At 47.8% G+C, this 23,720-nt stretch overlaps 1 protein-coding gene across 2 annotated transcripts in view; it reads right to left on the bottom strand.

The window, feature by feature from the left end:
• The window catches only part of RICTOR (RPTOR independent companion of MTOR complex 2), a 62,010-nt gene that overhangs the window by 6,762 nt on the left and 31,528 nt on the right, over window positions 1–23,720 (bottom strand). For both annotated transcript variants that reach the window (XM_072135336.1, XM_072135328.1), the window contains exons 9-32: window positions 23,451–23,518; window positions 23,012–23,079; window positions 20,336–20,418; window positions 19,899–19,986; window positions 18,988–19,078; window positions 18,123–18,189; window positions 17,964–18,044; window positions 17,645–17,745; window positions 17,367–17,532; window positions 16,946–17,047; window positions 15,333–15,379; window positions 14,996–15,131; window positions 13,375–13,574; window positions 8,802–8,928; window positions 8,209–8,373; window positions 7,127–7,203; window positions 6,972–7,050; window positions 6,467–6,576; window positions 6,016–6,103; window positions 5,771–5,863; window positions 5,466–5,572; window positions 4,773–5,002; window positions 2,644–3,655; window positions 179–356 (exon numbers count right to left, since the gene is read on the bottom strand). In XM_072135336.1, the coding sequence (XP_071991437.1) occupies window positions 179–356; window positions 2,644–3,655; window positions 4,773–5,002; window positions 5,466–5,572; window positions 5,771–5,863; window positions 6,016–6,103; window positions 6,467–6,576; window positions 6,972–7,050; window positions 7,127–7,203; window positions 8,209–8,373; window positions 8,802–8,928; window positions 13,375–13,574; window positions 14,996–15,131; window positions 15,333–15,379; window positions 16,946–17,047; window positions 17,367–17,532; window positions 17,645–17,745; window positions 17,964–18,044; window positions 18,123–18,189; window positions 18,988–19,078; window positions 19,899–19,986; window positions 20,336–20,418; window positions 23,012–23,079; window positions 23,451–23,518 (3,564 nt within the window). The remainder of the gene's footprint in view (window positions 1–178; window positions 357–2,643; window positions 3,656–4,772; window positions 5,003–5,465; window positions 5,573–5,770; window positions 5,864–6,015; window positions 6,104–6,466; window positions 6,577–6,971; window positions 7,051–7,126; window positions 7,204–8,208; window positions 8,374–8,801; window positions 8,929–13,374; window positions 13,575–14,995; window positions 15,132–15,332; window positions 15,380–16,945; window positions 17,048–17,366; window positions 17,533–17,644; window positions 17,746–17,963; window positions 18,045–18,122; window positions 18,190–18,987; window positions 19,079–19,898; window positions 19,987–20,335; window positions 20,419–23,011; window positions 23,080–23,450; window positions 23,519–23,720) is intronic.

Raw genomic sequence — 23,720 nt, forward strand, 5'->3', positions numbered from 1 at the left:
CTTGCTGATTGATGCATGGCTGATGCTGATCCCCTATCTCAAAGTGTTTCTATGCTCAGGTTCTCACCATTATAAGCCACACCTGCATCAGAAAACCTAAATGTGTGAACACAGCCAAAGGATTGACCATTCATTTTCAGAATGAGAAATCTATTATTCTGTGCAGTCGGGGACATACGTGAAACATATCATTGATATCCACGGGTAGAGCCAGGCCGATGTAATCATCCGAGCTGCCGTAGGTGGCATTGGACACCATGGAGCGGACAGAGGACGAGCGCTGCAGCGTGTTCTGGTTTATCGGACTTAATAAATCTTCTTTATCTAGAGAGGCGTAACTCAGCGCCTTCATGAACCTGGAGGGAAGAAAGGTCACACGTTAGGAAGAAGCTGCGGACCCCCCGGTGTGTACTGCCCCAGTGTATACAATGATCCGGAGACACGGATTCTGCATATACACAACATGTGTTACTTCAAAGGCTTTACCATAATATACATCATCAGTGTTAGATTGGTGGGGAGGCCTGCCTTTGTGTGCTAGTAGCAGCAGGACTGTGACATTTATATTCCAGGATTGTCGCATCAACTGAAGCACCAGGGTCCTCACACTGCTGCGCTCCCCAAAATGAATTGCTCCACAGTCCTTTTCATAACTGCTTTAGTATTCAACCAGAATCCTGCCATAACATCTTCTCAGAGCAGAGAATATGGAGCAGCTCGTTGCAAAGAGCACAGCAGTGTGAGGACATTGAAGTGAAATTGAAGAAGAAGAAGCAGATGCAATCCCGGAACATAGATCCATATATCACAGTCCTGCTGCTAATAACAACTTACACAAAATTATGATTACACATAGTTACAGGGACAAAGCCTAACACTGGCTGCAGAGAGACCAGAGCACAGCAGTGTGAGGACATGTGTTCAGTGCACTTGAAGCTACGATCTTGGAATATTAATCAGCTCTCCAGGGACAATACATAACACTGGCTGCAGTCTATGGAGGCCACATCTGCTCATACAATCCCTTGACTTGTGTTATATCATGGAGCCAACAACAGAGCAAATGAAAAGAACCTTCTTCCTCTGCAGATGTAGTAATAAGACACTGATATACAGGCAGCCCCCGGGTTACATACAAAATAGGGTCCATAGGTTTGTTCTTAAGTTCAATTTGTATGTAAGTAAGAACTGTATATTCTATAATTGTAGATCCAGACAAATTTTTCTAAATTTTTTGCTGTAATTGTACCAAGGATTAAGAATAAAGCTTCATTACAGACACCTTACAGCTGATCATTGCAGCCTGGGACTATAGTAACATCCGGAGAGGTCACCATAAGTCACAGTGGGCAGAGGGGTCCGTCTGTAACTAGGGGTCGTCTGTAAGTTGGGTGTCCTTAAGCAGAGGATGTAGTATGTTAGAACTACTCCTACCCCTGTCCTGTATAACAAGATGGTGTTCTACTAGGCTGGATTTATCGTCGAGCATCACACGCTGAGTAAGGCTGCATTCACACACACGTATGGGGCGGCGTATATACGGCCGATATACGTCCCCCATACACTTCTATGGGCTCACGGCCCTGTACCGTACCGCTCCGTAGCCCGGGAAAAACATAGGGCATGTCCTATCTTTACCAGTATTACGGCGCCGTGCGCCATAACTTGCTATGGAGAGGGGCGGGGGTGAGCTGCGCTCACCTCCTCCTCCTCCTCCTCTCCCTGCGCTGCCATGTGCCTTCCGTGCTACGGTGCAGCGGGCTCACGGCAGTGTGAATATAGCCTTAATCTGGTGTAGTATAACTGCACCGTCTTACTGTGCCACAAATAATATTCTTCATTGCACTGAGGGCGGAAGAATACAAGGGGAAATTTCCATGTACAAGATCCCTTTAAATGGAAAATTTGGGAAAAACTCTTGGGGAAAAAATAAATAAAACTTTCTCCTTGATAAAATGACATCTACTTGCTTCTACCACTAGTGCAGGTCCATGGTACAATCCTGGAATATTTATCCATTTTTCTGTCAATATGAACTAAATATGATTACACATCTCTCCATGGAAAATATAAATGCAGCAGAGCCCTTAGAGCACAGCAGTGTGAGGACACACATCCAGTGCAATTGGGACCAGCTACAATCCTAGAACATAAATCCATATATCAGCTCCGCTGCTACTAACAACATACAACAAGATATGGTTACACGTCTCTCCAGGGACAATACCTGACCATGGCTGCATAAAGTACAGAAGTGTGAGGACATGCCTGCAGAGCATTTGGAGAAGCTACAATTTGGGAATATAAATCCATATATGACAGTCCTGCTAATAACAATGTAAACAAAGGTCTGATAACACATCTCTCCAGGGACAATACCAAACACTGTCTGTACGGTCGCACCTTCTAACAGGATCCCAATAAACATCTACCACTACGGTCTGGACTAGCTGTATAAATTATAAATGCAGTGAGCTCCCCCTAGTGGGGGCTGAAGGAAAGCAAAATTCCTCTTTTATGTGATGAAAAGATGATGATTTAAACCCTGTGTACAAGAATGTAACTCCATGTACACTAAAATCGGAGCAGCCTAGAACATTCTTTCTGGGGCAATTTGCACCCTTATACGTTTTGGAAATCTACCTGCTTGAGGTGAGTCTAGAGTCTAGGCTTCCCGTTTTCATGGTTATGGTATCTGTGAAGAGAACGTCTTTGGCCGGAGAAGCCAAAGCTTCTGAATGCGACAGTGACGGGTGCATGCGCTGCTGCTGTAGCCGTCTCAGTGTAGCGTAGCCAAAAGCGTCCCGAGAACTGGTGTAGGTGAAGTGATAATCCGCCAAGCTCTTAATGGCGGCGATAGACGGCGCCTTCAGCGACTGCGCCCTCCGAGGAAGCGTGTGGGAAGAGCCTGGAGGGACCAGAGACACAGAGTTGGACTTGGAGAGGGGCAGGTGGTTGGGGTGCAGCATGGCGGGCAGGCTGGTTTTCACCGTCCTGGTGCTGACGACGGTGCTGAGGCTGCCGCAGTCCGTGTCCATGTTTGTAGCGTCTATCCCCACCGTCTCCCGCGAGGGGCTGGAGCTCATGGAGCTGATGCCGCTGGTCGTGGTGTCCGTGTTGAAGCTGAGGCTGCGGCTCTTGAAGTGGGTGGTGGTGGTGCCGTCTCCTATCAGCCGCTCTCTGCTGGCGTGGTCGCGGTGGTTTTCGTTTCCCAGACTTTTTGGAAGCTTGAGGTCGTTCTCGGTAATACTGGGAGTGCTGCCGTTGTCGTCCACGTGTCGGCTGATGGACGTGTCTAAGCGGTGGGTGCTAATTTTGGGGACTTTGAACACTGAGCCTAAACTGTCCGTGGAGGGGAAATCCGAATCGGACCAAGGCTCTGTCACCGTCCGGTTCCGCCTCATTTCCGGCTTATTTTCTAGAAGTTTATTGGTCTTGGGGTCGCTGCTGCTGCTGCTCCGGAACTTTTTACTGGGGAGAGTCAAAGAATTGAGGAATCTGTTTTTCACAAATTTGCTTTGTGCGAGGATAGTGAAGGGGCTGCGATCCTTGTCCTTTAAAGGTTTGTCGAAGAACGTCTGCTCGGGGTCATCGTACAAGAAGAAGGGGCTCAAGGAGGAGTTACCACAGCGGTCGTCCTCGTTGATGTACATGCCTGTGCAGAGGAAGGACACAGAGTTAATACAGAGTCACACGGCCTGATCACGTGTCTATTCGCTTCTGAGGATCGGACAATGGCTGCCGGTGAAATCAAGCGAAGGTTGAACTGAGCTCAGAGAACTTGCAGAATTTGATGCAGATTTGGTCACAGATTCTGACCATGTGCATGCACCCAAGGGTAACACACAGATGCAGAGAAGCCCACATCCAAAAAAAACAAAAAACACTGGCTGACGGCTCACACTGTTGTGCGATCTATAAGTTTTACCCATTCTACAGCTCCTTTTCCCCTACATAAAAGCCGAAACAGGCTTTATGGTAGATTCTTACTGAAGGAGGAGTTGTAGAGCAGCTGATTGCGGATAGCGCAGCTGATTGCGGATAGCACAGCAGTGTGAGGACACAGCCCTAGTGCACTTAAAGAAGCTACAGCCCTGGTATATAAAATTTTTTTTATTTCACCGTCCTGCTGGTAACAATACACACAAAAGGAATGATTACACAACTCTGCAGGGACAGTGATTAATACTTCTTGCAGAGAACACAGTGCAAAGCAGTGTGAGGACATATCCGGAGTGCACTTAGAGAAACTACAACCCTGGAATATAAATCCATAGATCACAGTCTTGTTGCTACTAACAACAAACACCAAGGTAGGATTTACACATGTATCCAGGGACAATACATAACACTGCCTGCAGAGAGAACAGAACAAAGCAGTGTAAGGACAATGGCTCTAGTGCACTTGGAGATGCCACTTTACTAGAATATAAATCTGTATACCACAGTGCTACTTACAACACATACAGGTATGATTACACATCTCCCCAGGTAGAGGTCTGCATTCTGCATGATTCTAAATAAGTAATCTGAGCTGCAATACCACACTCTACCTGTCAGTATGGGTGGTGCTGTTTCACCATTTATTTTTTAGATCCTGAATGACCGGACCAAAAGGTTGAGAGCATATAATATACAGGGATATAATCCTTTGATGCAGTACACACCATGATAGTACAATGCCGGGTACCACAGGTCCAGTACAACACCGCTACATCTGAACATGCAGCTAATCCTCACAAACAGCGGTAAAGTGAATGGCTATAACTTACTGGGGAGTGCGGACTCGCTCTCGCTGTTATGTCGGGAGCTGGTGGACTCGGAGTTCAGGCTGAGGGTGCTGGGGATAGATGACAGCTCATTACACAGCTGCTCCATGTCATCGGGGACCACGGGCCAGGGGTGTCGTCTGCTGTGTCGTACGGTGTCCCAGTTGTGTTGCTTTAAGATGTCACATCCTTGTTTTGTCTTGGACAGTAGGCCCAGGACGTACACACAGGTCCTAGGGACAAAACATGTGAAGGTGCGATATGAGAATACAGCAAACAGGAACCTGCAGAGTAGTCCAATACAGAAACATACATATAATCGTCTCGCTTAAAGGGGTATTCCGAGACCAGTTCATCTTCACTGCTCACCTAGTATAGCAACGTATATATACTATGGCAGCTCATACGCAATCACTTACATTGTACAAGCTATGCAACGTTGCTGCTTTGTGAAAAGGAAGAAATGCTCTATTGGGGAAAGGGGGTGTGATGCATCTAAAAACTCTGAAGGTCCCTTTAAACCAAAAAAACCAACATGCTAACTGCAGCCACCACTAGAGGGAGTTTTATTTTGCAGCTTCGGTTCAATGTAAGCAATAAGCTCCAGGGCTCCCCCTACTGATGGCTTTATCCTGAGAGTTTTGCAGCAGCTTGATCTTTTTACTCGCCAATTGGCGGATCTTATTCTAGACTTACCCTCGAATAGAGAGCACCTCACAGTGCTGAGCCAGCGCCGTGATATCCGGTATCACATTTTCTTCTTGCAGCAAGTTGATGCCCCAGTTTGAAGAACCAATGTTGCCCTGAAAACAAAAACATCCCAAGGATCTGTCATGTCAAATGATGTTATGGCCCATGTTAAAAAAAAAAAAAAATTATTTCTCTACAGTAAGATCTCTCATTACATAGCGTGTACCCAATTTACACTCGGTTCCCTATTGAACTGCACATGTAGAAAACCTAGAAAGTCTTTTTTTTTTTTAAATTTCAGTGACTCTTACCAATGACCATAGAGCCGCCTTCAGCTGTTTAATTCCTTCCCAAGTATCCAAGGATGGAGAGCGCACCGTGTAACTGAGGTCTGGGACCACGTTCTGGAAGAAAAGCATAGCAGTCAGACAACGCACATGCACAAATATGGCAGAATACTAAAGTGTATTAAAACTTATATCGAAGTTCACAAAATAAGTTGTATTATAAGGATATAATAGGCCATATAAAATGAGCAGCCGAGGATTATTCTTACCTGGACTTCCAAAAGATGGCAGCCGGTTTTGTGATGTACCAACTGGCCATACAGGTGAACTGGTAAATACACATACGGGCGCTGCACCCTGTAAATAAGACGACATGTTGCTAAAGAATAATTAATTGGTGCGAGTCCAATACCCCCACCAATCCGCATGTGACATTACATCAATCACATGGCCTGCTAGCTGTAATACCAAGCGCAGCCACTACACAATGTAAGGCACTGTGCTGGGCAAGAAGTAAATAAGCTAGCACAATGTTTGTCTTATACAGACAACTACCATTCTGATACAGATGCAATATTAACCTCTATGACCTGAAACACCCCTTTGAATTGGGTATATGTGCACAAACCTGTATATATCCCAAAATATAATATTTTTTTTTCAGAACTTTTATACTGGTAAATATCAGAAAAATCTTTGGCCTATGCAGAGTTGTATTACCTTTGATTACTGCGTCGCACATAGTTGTCACCATCGACAGGCTTGCGGTAGGTTGTCAGAGCCTCGTTGAGTTGTTCTTCCACTAGCTCCACATATTTTAAATTAAATTCCTAAAAGGGTAGACAAATAATAACATGCTAAATACATAAAAGTAACACTTTATTAAGGCATTTGTCATGAAAGCAAAAATTCATGAGTCCAGGTGCAAGACAACTGTCTGCAGCAGGGGCCGCCTCCGCACTGTCATGAGTCCAGGTGCAAGACAACTGTCTGCAACAGGGGCCGCCTCCGCACTGTCATGTGTCCAGGTGCGAGACAACTGTCTGCAGCAGGGGCCGCCTCCGCACTGTCATGTGTCCAGGTGCGAGACAACTGTCTGCAGCAGGGGCCGCCTCCGCACTGTCATGAGTCCAGGTGCAAGACAACTGTCTGCAGCAGGACCACATTTTAACCTTCACCTCTTACTCTAACATTGACATCTCAAACTAGCGTCACACACTCTTACCTTCTGCCAATATTCCAGCTGCTTTGTGACATATCCCCTTTCATTTAAGTAGGAAAACCCCTTTGGAATAGAGAGAAACCTGAAAGAAAAAATGGCAGATGAATAAAGAAAGTGGTAACAAGGAGGATGATCTAATAAATGACAGACAGAGTTACCTCAGGAGAAGGAGCAGCCCCTTATCTCCAAGATGAGAAAGAGCCGGCTTCATCTGGATGAGAGCATGGAGATTAGCCTAGAGCAGGAGAAGACAATGTCAATGTTTTGTCCGTATAGGGGGAGGACATATTGGAGACACACACTTCCTTCCTGTATTGTCTGTATAGGGGAGGACATATTGGAGACACACACTTCCTTCCTGTATTGTCTGTATAGGGGAGGACATATTGGAGACACACACTTCCTCCCTGTATTGTCTGTATAGGGGAGGACATATTGGAGACACACACTTCCTTCCTGTATTGTCTTTATAGGGGAGGACATATTGGAGACACACACTTCCTTCCTGTACTGTCTGTATAGGGGAGGACATATTGGAGACACACACTTCCTTCCTGTACTGTCTGTATAGGGGAGGGACATATTGGAGACACACACTTCCTTCCTGTATTGTCTGTAGAGGGGGAGGACATATTGGAGACACACACTACCTTCCTGTATTGTCTGTATAGGGGAGGACATATTGGAGACACACACTTCCTTCCTGTATTGTCTGTATAGGGGAGGACATATTGGAGACACACACTTCCTTCCTGTATTGTCTGTATAGGGGAGGACATATTGGAGGTACACACTTCCTTCCTGTATTGTCTGTATAGGGGAGGACATATTGGAGACACACACTTCCTTCCTGTATTGTCTGTATAGGGGGAGGATATATTGGAGACACACACTTCTTTCCCGTATTGTCTGTATAGGGGAGGACATATTGGAGACACACACTTCCTTCCTGTATTGTCTGTATAGGGGAGGACATATTGGAGACACACACTTCCTTCCTGTATTGTCTGTATAGGGGAGGACATATTGGAGACACACACTTCCTTCCTGTATTGTCTGTATAGGGGAGGACATATTGGAGACACACACTTCCTTCCTGTACTGTCTGTATAGGGGAGGACATATTGGAGACACACACTTCCTTCCTGTATTGCCTGTATAGGGGAGGACATATTGGAGACACACACTTCCTTCCTGTATTGTCTGTATAGGGGAGGACATATTGGAGGCACACACTTACCTTATCTTCACAAGCTTCATCCAAAATGTCCAGGGCTTCTGTAGAAATATTTTTGTTTTTGTCATGAAGCTGCGTCACCAATAATTCAATCCCCCAGTTACTGAAGAACTCCACGTTTGCTCGGAGGAGAACCCGAAGGTGCTTAGTGGCGTACAGACGACAACTCTGTCCAAAGATACAAAAAATAATAGTGTCAGACATTTAATCATCAAGACATCTCAATCTTTACCCCAAGGTCTTGCCCCCCCTCCTGTCACCCATAACCAAAGCTTTCTATAGTGATCAAAGTCCAGTGCAAAGATGATGAGTACTATGGGGTCCCAGTGGTCGGCTACTCAGCGCTCAGTCACTTATAGAGGGACGATTGTTGTTGTAACACAGAGAACAGACCCGGAAGTAGCAGACTCCAAGTCCATTTACTATCAATCCTCATGAGGACATCAGTAATAATTCCTGGTAAATCCCTTTAAGATGAATCAGAACAAAACACCACAAACCATGTAAGAAAATCTAACTAATCCTGAGCTGCACAGAAGACACTAAGAAACCTCAGTTATTTGGCGCGGCCTCTGTGCGCCCTCGATCAGACTTACATCCGGAGACGCGGTTAAGGTTTTGGACAGGATGACCCTGGCGAGTCCGTCCCGGCTGTAGTCCAAACTGGAGACCGCCAACTTCAACAAGTGGTCCTGGCTTTTCAGCGAGCAAAGATTTAGGAGACTGTAAGTATAAAGAAAGACAAAGCACTAAGGATGTTTCAGGAATTTCTTGGAAAAGCCAGGGAAACAAGTGCGTCAGATTACAGATAGTAGGGGAGGGTCTCTCAGAGATGTATGGAGGGTACAGGGTGTGGGCTGGAGATTAGGGGAGATGTATGGAGGGGACAGGGTGTGGGCTGGAGATTAGGGGAGATGTATGGAGGGGACAGGGTGTGGGCTGGAGATTAGGAGAGATGTATGGAGGGGACAGGGTGTGGGCTGGAGATTAGGGGAGATGTATGGAGGGGACAGGGTGTGGGCTGGAGATTAGGGGAGATGTATGGAGGGGACAGGGTGTGGGCTGGAGATTAGGGGAGATGTATGGAGGGGACAGGGTGTGGGCTGGAGATTAGGGGAGATGTATGGAGGGGACAGGGTGTGGGCTGGAGATTAGGGGAGATGTATGGAGGGGACAGGGTGTGGGCTGGAGATTAGGGGAGATGTATAGAGGGGACAGGGTGTGGGCTGGAGATTAGGAGAGATGTATGGAGGGGACAGGGTGTGGGCTGGAGATTAGGAGAGATGTATAGAGGGGACAGGGTGTGGGCTGGAGATTAGGAGAGATGTATGGAGGGGACAGGGTGTGGGCTGGAGATTAGGAGAGATGTATGGAGGGCTGGAGATTAGGGGAGATGTATGGAGGGGACAGGGTGTGGGCTGGAGATTAGGAGAGATGTATGGAGGGGACAGGGTGTGGGCTGGAGATTAGGAGAGATGTATAGAGGGGACAGGGTGTGGGCTGGAGATTAGGAGAGATGTATAGAGGGGACAGGGTGTGGGCTGGAGATTAGGAGAGATGTATGGAGGGCTGGAGATTAGGGGAGATGTATGGAGGGGACAGGGTGTGGGCTGGAGATTAGGAGAGATGTATGGAGGGGACAGGGTGTGGGCTGGAGATTAGGAGAGATGTATGGAGGGGACAGGGTGTGGGCTGGAGATTAGGGGAGATGTATGGAGGGGACAGGGTGTGGGCTGGAGATTAGGAGAGATGTATGGAGGGGACAGGGTGTGGGCTGGAGATTAGGGGAGATGTATAGAGGGGACAGGGTATGGGCTGGAGATTAGGGGAGATGTATGGAGGGGACAGGGTGTGGGCTGGAGATTAGGGGAGATGTATGGAGGGGACAGGGTGTGGGCTGGAGATTAGGGGAGATGTATGGAGGGGACAGGGTGTGGGCTGGAGATTAGGGGAGATGTATGGAGGGGACAGGGTGTGGGCTGGAGATTAGGAGAGATGTATGGAGGGGACAGGGTGTGGGCTGGAGATTAGGAGAGATGTATAGAGGGGACAGGGTGTGGGCTGGAGATTAGGAGAGATGTATAGAGGGGACAGGGTGTGGGCTGGAGATTAGGAGAGATGTATGGAGGGCTGGAGATTAGGGGAGATGTATGGAGGGGACAGGGTGTGGGCTGGAGATTAGGAGAGATGTATGGAGGGGACAGGGTGTGGGCTGGAGATTAGGAGAGATGTATGGAGGGGACAGGGTGTGGGCTGGAGATTAGGGGAGATGTATGGAGGGGACAGGGTGTGGGCTGGAGATTAGGAGAGATGTATGGAGGGGACAGGGTGTGGGCTGGAGATTAGGGGAGATGTATAGAGGGGACAGGGTATGGGCTGGAGATTAGGGGAGATGTATGGAGGGGACAGGGTGTGGGCTGGAGATTAGGGGAGATGTATGGAGGGGACAGGGTGTGGGCTGGAGATTAGGGGAGATGTATGGAGGGGACAGGGTGTGGGCTGGAGATTAGGGGAGATGTATAGAGGGGACAGGGTGTGGGCTGGAGATTAGGAGAGATGTATGGAGGGGACAGGGTGTGGGCTGGAGATTAGGAGAGATGTATAGAGGGGACAGGGTGTGGGCTGGAGATTAGGAGAGATGTATGGAGGGCTGGAGATTAGGGGAGATGTATGGAGGGGACAGGGTGTGGGCTGGAGATTAGGAGAGATGTATGGAGGGGACAGGGTGTGGGCTGGAGATTAGGAGAGATGTATGGAGGGGACAGGGTGTGGGCTGGAGATTAGGAGAGATGTATGGAGGGTACAGGGTGTGGGCTGGAGATTAGGGGAGATGTATGGAGGGTACAGGGTGTGGGCTGGAGATTAGGGGAGATGTATGGAGGGTACAGGGTGTGGGCTGGAGATTAGGGGAGATGTATGGAGGGGACAGGGTGTGGGCTGGAGATTAGGGGAGATGTATGGAGGGGACAGGGTGTGGGCTGGAGATTAGGGGAGATGTATGGAGGGGACAGGGTGTGGGCTGGAGATTAGGGGAGATGTATGGAGGGGACAGGGTGTGGGCTGGAGATTAGGGGAGATGTATGGAGGGGACAGGGTGTGGGCTGGAGATTAGGGGAGATGTATGGAGGGGACAGGGTGTGGGCTGGAGATTAGGGGAGATGTATAGAGGGGACAGGGTGTGGGCTGGAGATTAGGAGAGATGTATGGAGGGGACAGGGTGTGGGCTGGAGATTAGGAGAGATGTATAGAGGGGACAGGGTGTGGGCTGGAGATTAGGGGAGATGTATGGAGGGGACAGGGTGTGGGCTGGAGATTAGGGGAGATGTATGGAGGGTACAGGGTGTGGGCTGGAGATTAGGGGAGATGTATGGAGGGGACAGGGTGTGGGCTGGAGATTAGGGGAGATGTATGGAGGGGACAGGGTGTGGGCTGGAGATTAGGGGAGATGTATGGAGGGGACAGGGTGTGGGCTGGAGATTAGGGGAGATGTATGGAGGGGACAGGGTGTGGGCTGGAGATTAGGGGAGATGTATGGAGGGTACAGGGTGTGGGCTGGATTTTAGGGGAGATGTATGGAGGGTACAGGGTGTGGGCTGGAGATTAGGGGAGATGTATGGAGGGGACAGGGTGTGGGCTGGAGATTAGGGGAGATGTATGGAGGGGACAGGGTGTGGGCTGGAGATTAGGGGAGATGTATGGAGGGGACAGGGTGTGGGCTGGAGATTAGGGGAGATGTATGGAGGGGACAGGGTGTGGGCTGGAGATTAGGGGAGATGTATGGAGGGGACAGGGTGTGGGCTGGAGATTAGGGGAGATGTATGGAGGGGACAGGGTGTGGGCTGGAGATTAGGGGAGATGTATGGAGGGGACAGGGTGTGGGCTGGAGATTAGGGGAGATGTATGGAGGGGACAGGGTGTGGGCTGGAGATTAGGAGAGATGTATGGAGGGGACAGGGTGTGGGCTGGAGATTAGGAGAGATGTATAGAGGGGACAGGGTGTGGGCTGGAGATTAGGAGAGATGTATGGAGGGCTGGAGATTAGGGGAGATGTATGGAGGGGACAGGGTGTGGGCTGGAGATTAGGAGAGATGTATGGAGGGCTGGAGATTAGGGGAGATGTATGGAGGGGACAGGGTATGGGCTGGAGATTAGGGGAGATGTATGGAGGGGACAGGGTGTGGGCTGGAGATTAGGAGAGATGTATAGAGGGGACAGGGTGTGGGCTGGAGATTAGGAGAGATGTATAGAGAGGACAGGGTGTGGTCTGGAGATTAGGGGAGATGTATGGAGGGGACAGGGTGTGGGCTGAAGATTAGGGGAGATGTATGGAGGGGACAGGGTGTGGGCTGGAGATTAGGGGAGATGTATGGAGGGGGCAGGGTGTGGGCGGGAGATTAGGAGAGATGTATGGAGGGGACAGGGTGTGGGCTGGAGATTAGGAGACATGTATGGAGGGCTGGAGATTAGGGGAGATGTATGGAGGGGACAGGGTGTGGGCTGGAGATTAGGAGAGATGTATGGAGGGCTGGAGATTAGGGGAGATGTATGGAGGGGACAGGGTGTGGGCTGGAGATTAGGAGACATGTATGGAGGGAACAGGGTATGGGCGGGAGATAAGGAGAGATGTATGGAGGGGACAGGGTGTGGGCTGGAGATTAGGATAGATGTATGGAGGGCTGGAGATTAGGGGAGATGTATGGAGGGGACAGGGTGTGGGCTGGAGATTAGGATAGATGTATGGAGGGAACAGGGTGTGGGCTGGAGATTAGGGGAGATGTATGGAGGGGACAGGGTGTGGGCTGGAGATTAGGAGAGATGTATGGAGGGGACAGGGTGTGGGCTGGAGATTAGGAGAGATGTATGGAGGGAACAGGGTATGGGCTGGAGATTAGGAGAGATGTATGGAGGGGACAGGGTGTGGGCTGGAGATTAGGAGAGATGTATGGAGGGAACAGGGTATGGGCTGGAGATTAGGAGAGATGTATGGAGGGGACAGGGTACGGGCTGGAGATTAAAGCCACTAGAGAAACAAGTGGAGTAGTAAAATTAACATTGCACAGAGAAGAGGGGCTTGATGATTTTAAATTTTGGTTGACCAATTGACAATGTGAGAAATCACACACCGGATAGTGACTGCTGGTACATCTAGTGACTGATTTCACTACCTACCACTGGAACACATTGCACTTCTCCAGCATCTTGACCCCATGTGGATGACAGGAGAGAGTACCGATGAAGAGGAAGTAGTACTGGCTGAGTGTGGTCAGTAATCCATTGTTCTGGAGACTGCGCTCCTGCTTCATCCCCGATATAGACCCCAGCCACTGCACAATGTCCTTCACCAGCTCCTCCAGGTAACCCTGCCCATCCTGGGATTTAAAAAAATGATGAAATAAGCAACTTAATGCTATAGCTTTACTGACCAGGGTCATACACAGTCTGCTGCAGATATGATCCTTCTTCACGTAAAAATGTGTCTCAAGTTGTTGTGTAATATGTTGAAAGCCCAACATTTTGTGTATTGGGCCATAAATGCCTTATAACCATCGACTGGATAAACAGCCTCAACTTGTTAACATTAGATGCAATTCACGGACCTATTGTACCTTCAAGGTCCAAAGCCACCATGAAGGGAAGATAAGTGAGGACTGTGGCTACACATCATATCCTCCCATCCCCCCACCACTTTGACCTTTGTCGGATTGGAGGTATAAGGTCTCTTGCACACAACCCATGTAAACCTGCCAGGGGTGGCTGATCCCACAGGCTACACACAGAGCAGAGGAGGGAGTTACTGTTTTATATAGAAATAAAATACGAGGACGTCCTCTCTGCCGGCCGAACAGCCGTGCCGGGAATGTATTCACTATTACAGTTCTGGCGTGGCTGTTCGGCCGGCAGATGGAAAGTCCCTGCATTATATTTCTATACTAAGCAGTAACTCCCTCCTCTGCTCCGTGTACACCCGTGGGATAGGGCCACCATACACGGACTGCACACGTTCATGTGCAAAAGCACTAACAGACATAGGAAATGAGTTTGTGTTACTGGTATATACAAAGCCTGTATACAGATGACTAGTAAGGCACCTCCTTTGCGACCTCTATATTTCCTTTGTTCCTATTCCTTCGCTACTTTGCTCTTTGCACCCATTTCACAGCCATCAAAAAATGTATGAAATCGCCGTGTTTATAATGCGTTTTATGCTATGCTGCTGTGTGTTTGCATTGCACTGTGGATTGCAGAATCGTCATCTGTAGCGGTAAAAGGTTTTACAATGTGTGCATGGCATTTTTTTTGTAAATCCCATAGACTACACTGCTACTGTATGATGCTTTTGGATCTACCACAGGGCAAATAAGAACATCACCACAGTCACGGTGCCTGGATCTATGAGGAAGTTACCTGGTTTATCACAATGGATTTTGATGGTAGATTTCCTTTAAAGGGGTTGTCCGAGGGTATAAAAAACCCCTTGGGTTGTCGGCATAAAGGGGCGGGTTTAAAATAAATAAATATGTACTTACCTCCGAGGTCCCTAGACGGCCCGCGCCGCCGTTTTGTTTACATAACAGTGCTGGACGCCAGGAGGGACTGCGGAGGTTAGTACATCCCGGCCACCCAAGGGGTTTTTTTTAATACCCGCGGAAAACCCCTTTAAGGAGGGTCAGACTGATGCCTCATCTTCAACTGGTATCAGAGCAAGGCATCCGGCCCTCTGCAGACAATTCGGATACATTTAATTTGTAATTGAGGTGCATTACAACATCCGAAGTAATATGTGACTCACCTCCTCCGACTCCAGCAGGAACTCTGTGAACTGGCAGCCCACCACCGTCAGCTGCTTCGCTTTACTGTGATCTAATTCCAAATTGGCATAAAGTGCACTGCTGGGCTTGTAGAAAAACAGCAGCCGACGAACAAACCTGGAGCGCAGGAAAGAATGAATGAATCAGAGATGGAAAACACAGGGCAAGTACCTAGTACAGGGCACGGTGTGATAGCACAGGGCCAGACACAATAACACGGGGGGAGTCATTAGTACAGGGCATGGTGTGATAGCACAGGGCCAGACACAATAACACGGGGGGAGTCATTAGTACAGGGCATGCACTTATATCACCTACCTGTGCAGCTGTTCATCTTTATAGTTTTTCAGATTCACATTTGGCCACTAAAAAAGTAGAATTTATGCAATTAGACCTAAAAGTACCACAAAAGAACAACAACACTGGAGGAATAACAGGTATGGACTTCAATGGACCTTCCATTATGTATCTCTGTATTAGTAGAAAAAGTAGAAAGCCTGTGCGTCCCGCTCCCCCCACCCACTCATAGAGGAAGCCTGTGAGTCCTGCTCCCACACCCACTCATAGAGGAAGCCTGTGAGTCCTGCTCCCACACCCACTCATAGAGGAAGCCTGTGAGTCCTGCTCCCATACCCACTCATAGCGGAAGCCTGTGAGTCCTGCTTCCTCACCCACTCATAGCGGAAGCCTGTGAGTCCTGCTTCCTCACCCACTCATAGCGGAAGCCTGTGAGTCCTGCTTCCTCACCCACTCATAGAGGAAGCCTGTGAGTCCTGCTCCCACACCCACTCATAGCGGAAGCCTGTGAGTCCTGCTTCCTCACCCACTCATAGAGGAAGCCTGTGAGTCCTGCTTCCTCACCCACTCATAGAGGAAGCCTGTGAGTCCTGCTTCCTCACCCACTCATAGAGGAAGCCTGTGAGTCCTGCTTCCTCACCCACTCATAGAGGAAGCCTGTGAGTCCTGCTTCCTCACCCACTCATAGAGGAAGCCTGTGAGTCCTGCTTCCTCACCCACTCATAGAGGAAACCTGTGAGTCCTGCTTCCTCACCCACTCATAGAGGAAGCCTGTGAGTCCTGCTCCCACACCCACTCATAGAGGAAGCCTGTGAGTCCTGCTCCCACACCCACTCATAGAGGAAGCCTGTGAGTCCTGCTCCCACACCCACTCATAGAGGAAGCCTGTGAGTCCTGCTCCCACACCCACTCATAGAGGAAGCCTGTGAGTCCTGCTCCCACACCCACTCATAGAGGAAGCCTGTGAGTCCTGCTCCCACACCCACTCATAGAGGAAGCCTGTGAGTCCTGCTCTCACACCCACTCATAAAGGAAGCCTGTGAGTCCTGCTCCCACACCCACTCATAAAGGAAGCCTGTGAGTCCTGCTCCCACACCCACTCAGAGGAAGCCTGTGAGTCCTGCTCCCACACCCACTCAGAGGAAGCCTGTGAGTCCTGTTCCCTCACCCACTCATAAAGGAAGCCTGTGAGTCCTGCTCCCACACCCACTCATAAAGGAAGCCTGTGAGTCCTGCTCCCACACCCACTCAGAGGAAGCCTGTGAGTCCTGCTCCCACACCCACTCAGAGGAAGCCTGTGAGTCCTGCTCCCTCACCCACTCATAGCGGAAGCCTGTGAGTCCTGCTTCCTCACCCACTCATAGAGGAAGCCTGTGAGTCCTGCTTCCTCACCCACTCATAGAGGAAGCCTGCGAGTCCTGCTTCCTCACCCACTCATAGAGGAAGCCTGTGAGTCCTGCTTCCTCACCCACTCATAGAGGAAGCCTGTGAGTCCTGCTTCCTCACCCACTCATAGAGGAAGCCTGTGAGTCCTGCTTCCTCACCCACTCATAGAGGAAGCCTGTGAGTCCTACCTTCCAAACTACTCATAGAGAAAGCCTGCTCATAAAATGTTGGAAGTAAAACACTAGTACCTTCAGTATAGTCCCTATAAGATTCCAGTTCCACTCTAGGTTTTCTTTATGATTGAGGACCTGGCAATCCCGTAGATTCATTACCAAAGCATCTTCTGTGTCCTAAATACATAGATAAAAATAATACACATTAGGGAAAAGGTTCAAGAAAAAAATTAGGTAAAAAAAGAAGTACTCTGCAGCGCCGATATTACCTCCCCAGCCGCACCAAATAGAGATCACCTTGCATAGCCCTTTAGGACTACTGCTGTGTGCAGCACGCCTTAACTTATGAATGTAAACACAGGCAGGGACCCCCGTACTTTGTGCACTGTATAGTGCCTGGTATATCATGGTTAGGAGATCTGTATAAGGTGCACATTATATTCCAATGATGGCACAAAAGATCAGAGCATCAGTTCTATCTTATCTATGGACCCACCTTAAGAATAAATATATCTTTTTGGACCCGCATGTGCTGATCCCTTTTCTGATGAGTGGCGTTTGCCTTCTGGACGATGTGATCCAGGTACAGGCTGAAGGGTTTGGGTCCTCGCTTCTTCATCTCGTGGTATCTTTTCAGGCAGTTCAGGGAGGCGCTGGCGCGGCTGTGATCACATACAACATATTGCCATTTACTAAGAGGATATCCTCCAGGACTCTCCAGACCGTGTGCCCCCAGATAACTCAGGAGTCCCCAAGGATATCACTAGTACTTACAGCCTCTTCTCCCTGGAAATGTCAAAAGACGCTGCCACGTTCATCAAGGTGGGTAAGCAGTGCAGGTGGTGACTGTGGGAATGGGGCAGGATTGTGTTTGCCTGGGGAAAAAGAAGAAAAGTAGAAGTGTTTTATTTACATTCATTTTTCATCCTTTATAACAGTAGCCACCAAACAAAATGCACCAAAAACTACATGTGTTACCCCAAGGCTCCTACTGTACCCCTCCTTGGCCTGGCATAACCACAGGTCCCATAGAAATAAATTGAAGACCCTATTGGTTTTGGCGAGAATCATCTAAAGTCGGAAGAGAACGTACCATGTGCAGGAGCTCTCCAAGGATGATGGTCGCCCTGATGGACACGTCGTCGTCGCTGCTTGTGATCACTTCCACCAGGCCCTGGGTACAGTCACACAGTAGTGTTATCTGCTGGACCACATTTACCTAGGCAGCATTTGAATCTTGTATGATACTTACCTCCAGGATTCCATTATTAATAAAAGTTGACAGGACTAGAGACAGATAGTTGTCAATAAGGTCCGGCCTGTAAGAGAAATACATGTACATTCATTAAATGGCCTGTATGTGGCGCTGCAGTAGCAAGCACAGCCACTACACAGTGTATGTCATTGTGTTTCCTAAGAAGAGACGGCAGTGACCGCCTGATCTTGGGTTCGGTCACGAGTGTTGGACTCCTGGGCATATATTTATACCATAGGCATAAATGATCAATATTTAAAGGGATTGTCCTGCAAAAAAAAGCAATGTTTCCCCTTATACATAAGATGAGGATAACATGCTGATCAGTGAGGGTCTCAGTGGTGGGCACCATATGGATCACAAGAATGGAGGGTCCATTGCACCCCAAATGAACAAAGCAAAACCTGCCGTTTCATTCATTCCGGGTATAACAGAAACCCGTTCTCGTGATCCACCTCCGGGATCCCCATCAATCAGCAAGTTACCTGATTGATGGGGATAATTTGTTGTGACTGAACAACTCTTAACTCCTGGAATATCCCTTCAATGGTATCAGTTATTTGTTTTATCTGACTTTCAGAACTAGGGAGGCTACACATCTGTATGCGTCAGACCTATTCCTTGGAGGGGGTGCTGGGGGTGAGTAGCCATACATCACAGATCTCCACTTGCTGATTTACAGTCACTCATGGACAAACCAACCAATTCACACACTGACGCTGCAGATTGTGACCATAAATCTCTGCACTAATAATCTGTTACACCGGAGCAGCACCAACCCCACTTATAAACTACAAGCCCATAGCCGAGACTGCAGAAACCTGGCATGGAAGTTACATTTTCATCATTCCACATCACATACCTGGAGCGGGCTCTGTGGGGAAGAATCGTCTTCGCTTCGGCGGCTACAAATCCGTCGGACAGTCTCCAAGATTCCTGAAAGCGGCTTGGATCTGGAAATAAGCAAGAAAAATAATCAAAGATTTTCTAATTAAATATGATTTTTTTTTAAGCTGTTGGACAGGAAGTAGTCTATAAGCTGAAGGTAGGCCATCAATAGTTAATGGATGGGGGCGTCACACTAATTTCTACTAGCTCACAGGCCACGGCACACGGTGCGCCCCATTAGTGTGCGGCACACTACGGTGAGGCAAGGTGCATGCACTGTGCACCACCAAACCTTTACTGTGCCGAGTGGCAGCGCCGCAAAATGGGGATGGTTTCTATTCCTGCCCACCCTGTGCCACTTATTTCCAATGGACACCGTCCGAAAAGGGACGCCTATTTATTTAGAGAGTATCCTATTGAAAACAACGCAAACCTCGAATCTCTATTGGATGACTGGAGATACCAGACTACTGCACCAGTCTAATGCCAGCGGATTGATGTGATAGGGGTTGTCCCAAGCTGTCCCATACTCCCAGAAGAGGGTCAGACTGCTGGGAACCCCAATAATCATGAGAACGGGACCCCCAATGAAGCTTTGCTCATTAATGACTGCGTTTGGGAATAACTTATAAACTTGGGATAACCCCTTTAACTTTTGTTTATTAAGATCTTCAACAATATTCTGCATATGCAGCTCATTTTCAAAAATACATCTACATGTTTCATGATTATATCCTGTGCCAAAAGTTGGACCAAACTGATTTCAATCCTTTTTCTTTCATAGGAGAAAAACTGCTCTGTTAGATGACCCTGGCATCAGCTTATCTCTCCCTTTCATATCAATGGGTAGGACCTGAGGGGTGACGGGAGACCCTCCCCACTTACCGACACTCAGCAGAGCTTCAATAAAGTCCTTTGTCACAACAGGAAGAGGGAGGCGAAATATTTCGTACAGTACCTCGAGAAGACCTCGCTGTGCAAAACAATACAAGACAAAACACAGATCAGCGGACGTGTGCCAAGCTACCAACCCCGATGAATGCGGCCATTCACAGCAAGGTTCAATTATCTCTATTTCCACAACACTCATCATTATTAAAGGGGAAGCAAAGCTACAATTAAATGTGAAAAAAAAAAAAAAAAAGACAACAATGCCGGGTTGGAAGGTTTTTTGTTGATCACAAGATGTTGAGCTGCCGAGACCCCCTGATCTCTGTTATCTACCTGCAAAGCTAAGGGCATATTTCCCTGCAGCGCCCCCAGAGGTGTAATGATGCATTACACATTTACGAAAACTTCAGGGCCCCTGTTCTTTCACTTACCCGTATTTCCATGTTTCGTATACAAAGGACCCCGATCAGGGACTGGATGCCGGAGTTCCCAGGCTTACACAGGGTGATGATACCTGCCGAGGGAGGGATGACAGATGAGACATCCATGAGACAGATACTAGTGGGACACTAAACCCCACGTTGATCCTCATCGATGTCCCAAGTTGTCCCTATATCACTTCTACTGGTAATAACTTATGAAGGAATTTCCTTCAGAGCTCCAAATTTAATGGGAATCAGTCACTGGATTTTACCCCTTGATACTAACAGCCCCTCAGGTGGAGGATGAAATGTCCATTCTAGAATTCCCTCTTTTTTGTCCTCTCCCCTGTTTACCTAACAATTATCTCCTCCAAAGACATGTGAAAACGAGCAGAGAAGAGTCAAGTTTAGAGACTGCCGGGGAGCTTCACATCAGATGCCCCCATATTCAGGTCTATAGCACCTAGAAAGATGCTGCTGGTGTCATATTAAAGGAAATTTAAAAACAAAATCCAGCATGATAGACCAGGGACACTTACTCATAGATCCGGACACAGTGACTGTGGTAATCTATTTTTTTTATCCAAGGCCTCTCTGTAAAGATGCTAATAGCCAAGAAGGGCTATGTGGGGCGTTACCAGAGTTCCTTCGGGCTGTAGCTTCACATGCTGTTACATTGTGCAGGGGCACTTCTCCCTTTCCCCTGTTACTTCTCCCACTGTGTGAGGGGAAGTGTTGAGGCAGCAGGGTGTAGGCGAGACAGTGTAACAGCCCATGAAGCTGCAGCACAGGGCGGCTCTGGTGACATTAGCATAATTATATAAGTTGTTTTTAGAAGGAAGGAGGCGATGGATAACAAATATAGGATTCCCAGTGTCACGGTGCCTGGATCTAAGAGTAAGTGTCCCTGGTTTATCAGGACGGATTTTCATGGTAGATTTCCTCTACAGACTACAATCTGATACAGTTGGAAATGTAAGCTGCTGATAACAAAAAAAAAAAATAAAAAAATCCATTGTTTCGTATGTCCAAATACCTGTATATCTGCTTCCTTAGATCAGAACCTTATTTTCTTTAATAAGACACCAGCTTCATGGTTGTAGGTGCTATAGAACCACCGATAAGGACATCTGAAATAATCTTTACACATCAAAGCCTTTTCCCCTGCAGCCTCTAAACTTGTCTCATCTCAGGCAAAAGCTGACTCTTCTCTGCTCATTTTTACATAACTTTGCAGGAGATTTTATTTTTTTTTATAGGTAAACAGTTGAGATTTTACATAAAAGAGGGACATGTTCTACCCTACCTGAGGGGATTAGTAGTATAAAGAGGGTATATCCTGGTGACAGTGTCACTTTAAATATGCAAATTATTATGCAGGGAAAATTCATATCTACTGCGGGGGTGTGCAGGGGAAATACAGATGGGTCTGCAGGTTACAGTCTGCTGACACAGTCTCACCATCGCAGGTCTGGGCTTTCCCTGCAGCAGACTGGTGCTGAGCTCTCAGTTTTGCACACAGTCTCCTCCTACGAGGTGTGCACAGGGTGGCGGTGATACAGAAGATTTCTCTTTCGCTATCACACAATTATTTTCCATTTCCACCGCTGTGGTTGCATTTGTTTTCCCACGTTACAGTAATGGAGGAGACAAGAGGCGAGCGCTCAACCACAATCCCGTCTGGTGTGGCTTCTCAGCTCACTGTATGGTGCAGCTTGTAGAGAGGCTGACATCGATGGTAGACGGCAGATGGAGAACAGGCAGACCTCCACCAATCACATCGTTATCCTCTATCAATAGAACTTTAAAAGGAAATCTACCATCAGCGTCCATCATGATAAATCAGGGACATTACTCATAGATCCAGGCACTGTGACTGCAATAATCTTCTTATATTTCTTATCCATGGCCTACTTCCTTCTAAATATCAAGTTTTACAATTATGCTAATGAGCCTGAATGGTTCCTTGGATTGTTACCAGAGACCCTCCATGCTGCAGCTCCACAGGCCGTTACACTGTCTCCCACAGCAGCCCCCCCCCCCCCACCCCTCTACCTGATGTGATGTCATGGTAGCAGAGGAAGTTTCAGTACACAGTAAGAGAGGGAAGTACTCCTGCATAGTGAAAGCCTGCAAACCTACTGCATGGAGGGGCTCTGGGCCCTCCAGGTTAATTGGCTTAATTTCAAAAGGTGATTTTAGAATGAAACAAATAAGAAAGATAACAAATATAAGAAGATTTCCACCGTCACGGTGCCTGGATCTATGAGTAAGTGTCACCGGTTTATCATGGATTTAATGGTAGATTTCCTTTAAAGGGATTTTCACATGAATACAAGGATAGGGCCTAACTTGCTGATCAGTAATGGGACCCTCCCAGATCACAAAAAAACAAAGAGTCCAAAGGGAACCCATGTACCACCTGTGGATATGGCCTAACTTGTATTCGTGGGAAAACCATTTTAAGAGCAGGGTCCACAATTAGGACAGACAGAAGGATATTGAGCCCTTGTTACAATAGATGGCAGGGGTCACCTTATAATCTGCATAAAAAGTGTTCTCCCTTAACAGTAAAACGTGAAGCACCCCTTTAACAGGACAGACGTCAACCTATATATAATTAGCAGAATTTGGCTGCAGAGATGTAAAAGCATCAGAGCGAAGGTCATCGCGACCAGCACCAACCTGCCCAGGAGCGGAACGCAGATACAATCCCCAGTTTGCTCGCCTGGAATCTGGTCTCCCTGTCTTCTCTGGAAAGGAAGAAGAGGAAAGAGTTAATCCTGTGATATAGGTTTAGACTGCAGAATGACTGGGCTCACATTATATTCTAGCAAATATGGAGGTGAGAAGAACAAAGATCAGAAACTCTAAATTCTCGACAAATCTAAAAATATACAATTCCACTTTGTAGCCTAATTTACATATCCTTGTTATTTTGTAGGTCAGAGACATTTTTGGTTTAAAGGAAAACTACCATCACAACCCATCCTGATAAACCAGGGACATTACTTATAGATCCAGGCACCGTGATGGATATTAATGGTAGATTTCCTCTAACCAGCGAATTATCAGACTATAATCAGGGCTTGGAATGAATGTGCCATGCAGTGTAATAACTTACTTTAGCTGCCCTTCTGCTGTATCAGGATTGTGCCTGTAGTGAAAATCAGTGTATGGCGCTAAAATTTGCTGTAAGGAGACAAAAAAAAGGGACACTTCTCAGATTTCATAAAACATAATTCTACCCTGCAACCTAAAGCTCTGTGTCCCAAACTGCCTGGACTTGTGTTCTGCACTTTAATGTCCTGTGATGAGCCACAGTCCTCTGCGCCCGCTGCAGGAACCCGCCACAGCCCTAGGAGGCTACAGTCCTAGGCAGCTGCCACGGGGC

This window comes from Engystomops pustulosus, chromosome 1 (assembly GCF_040894005.1).
Source record: "Engystomops pustulosus chromosome 1, aEngPut4.maternal, whole genome shotgun sequence".
NCBI classification, from domain to species: Eukaryota; Metazoa; Chordata; class Amphibia; order Anura; family Leptodactylidae; genus Engystomops; species Engystomops pustulosus.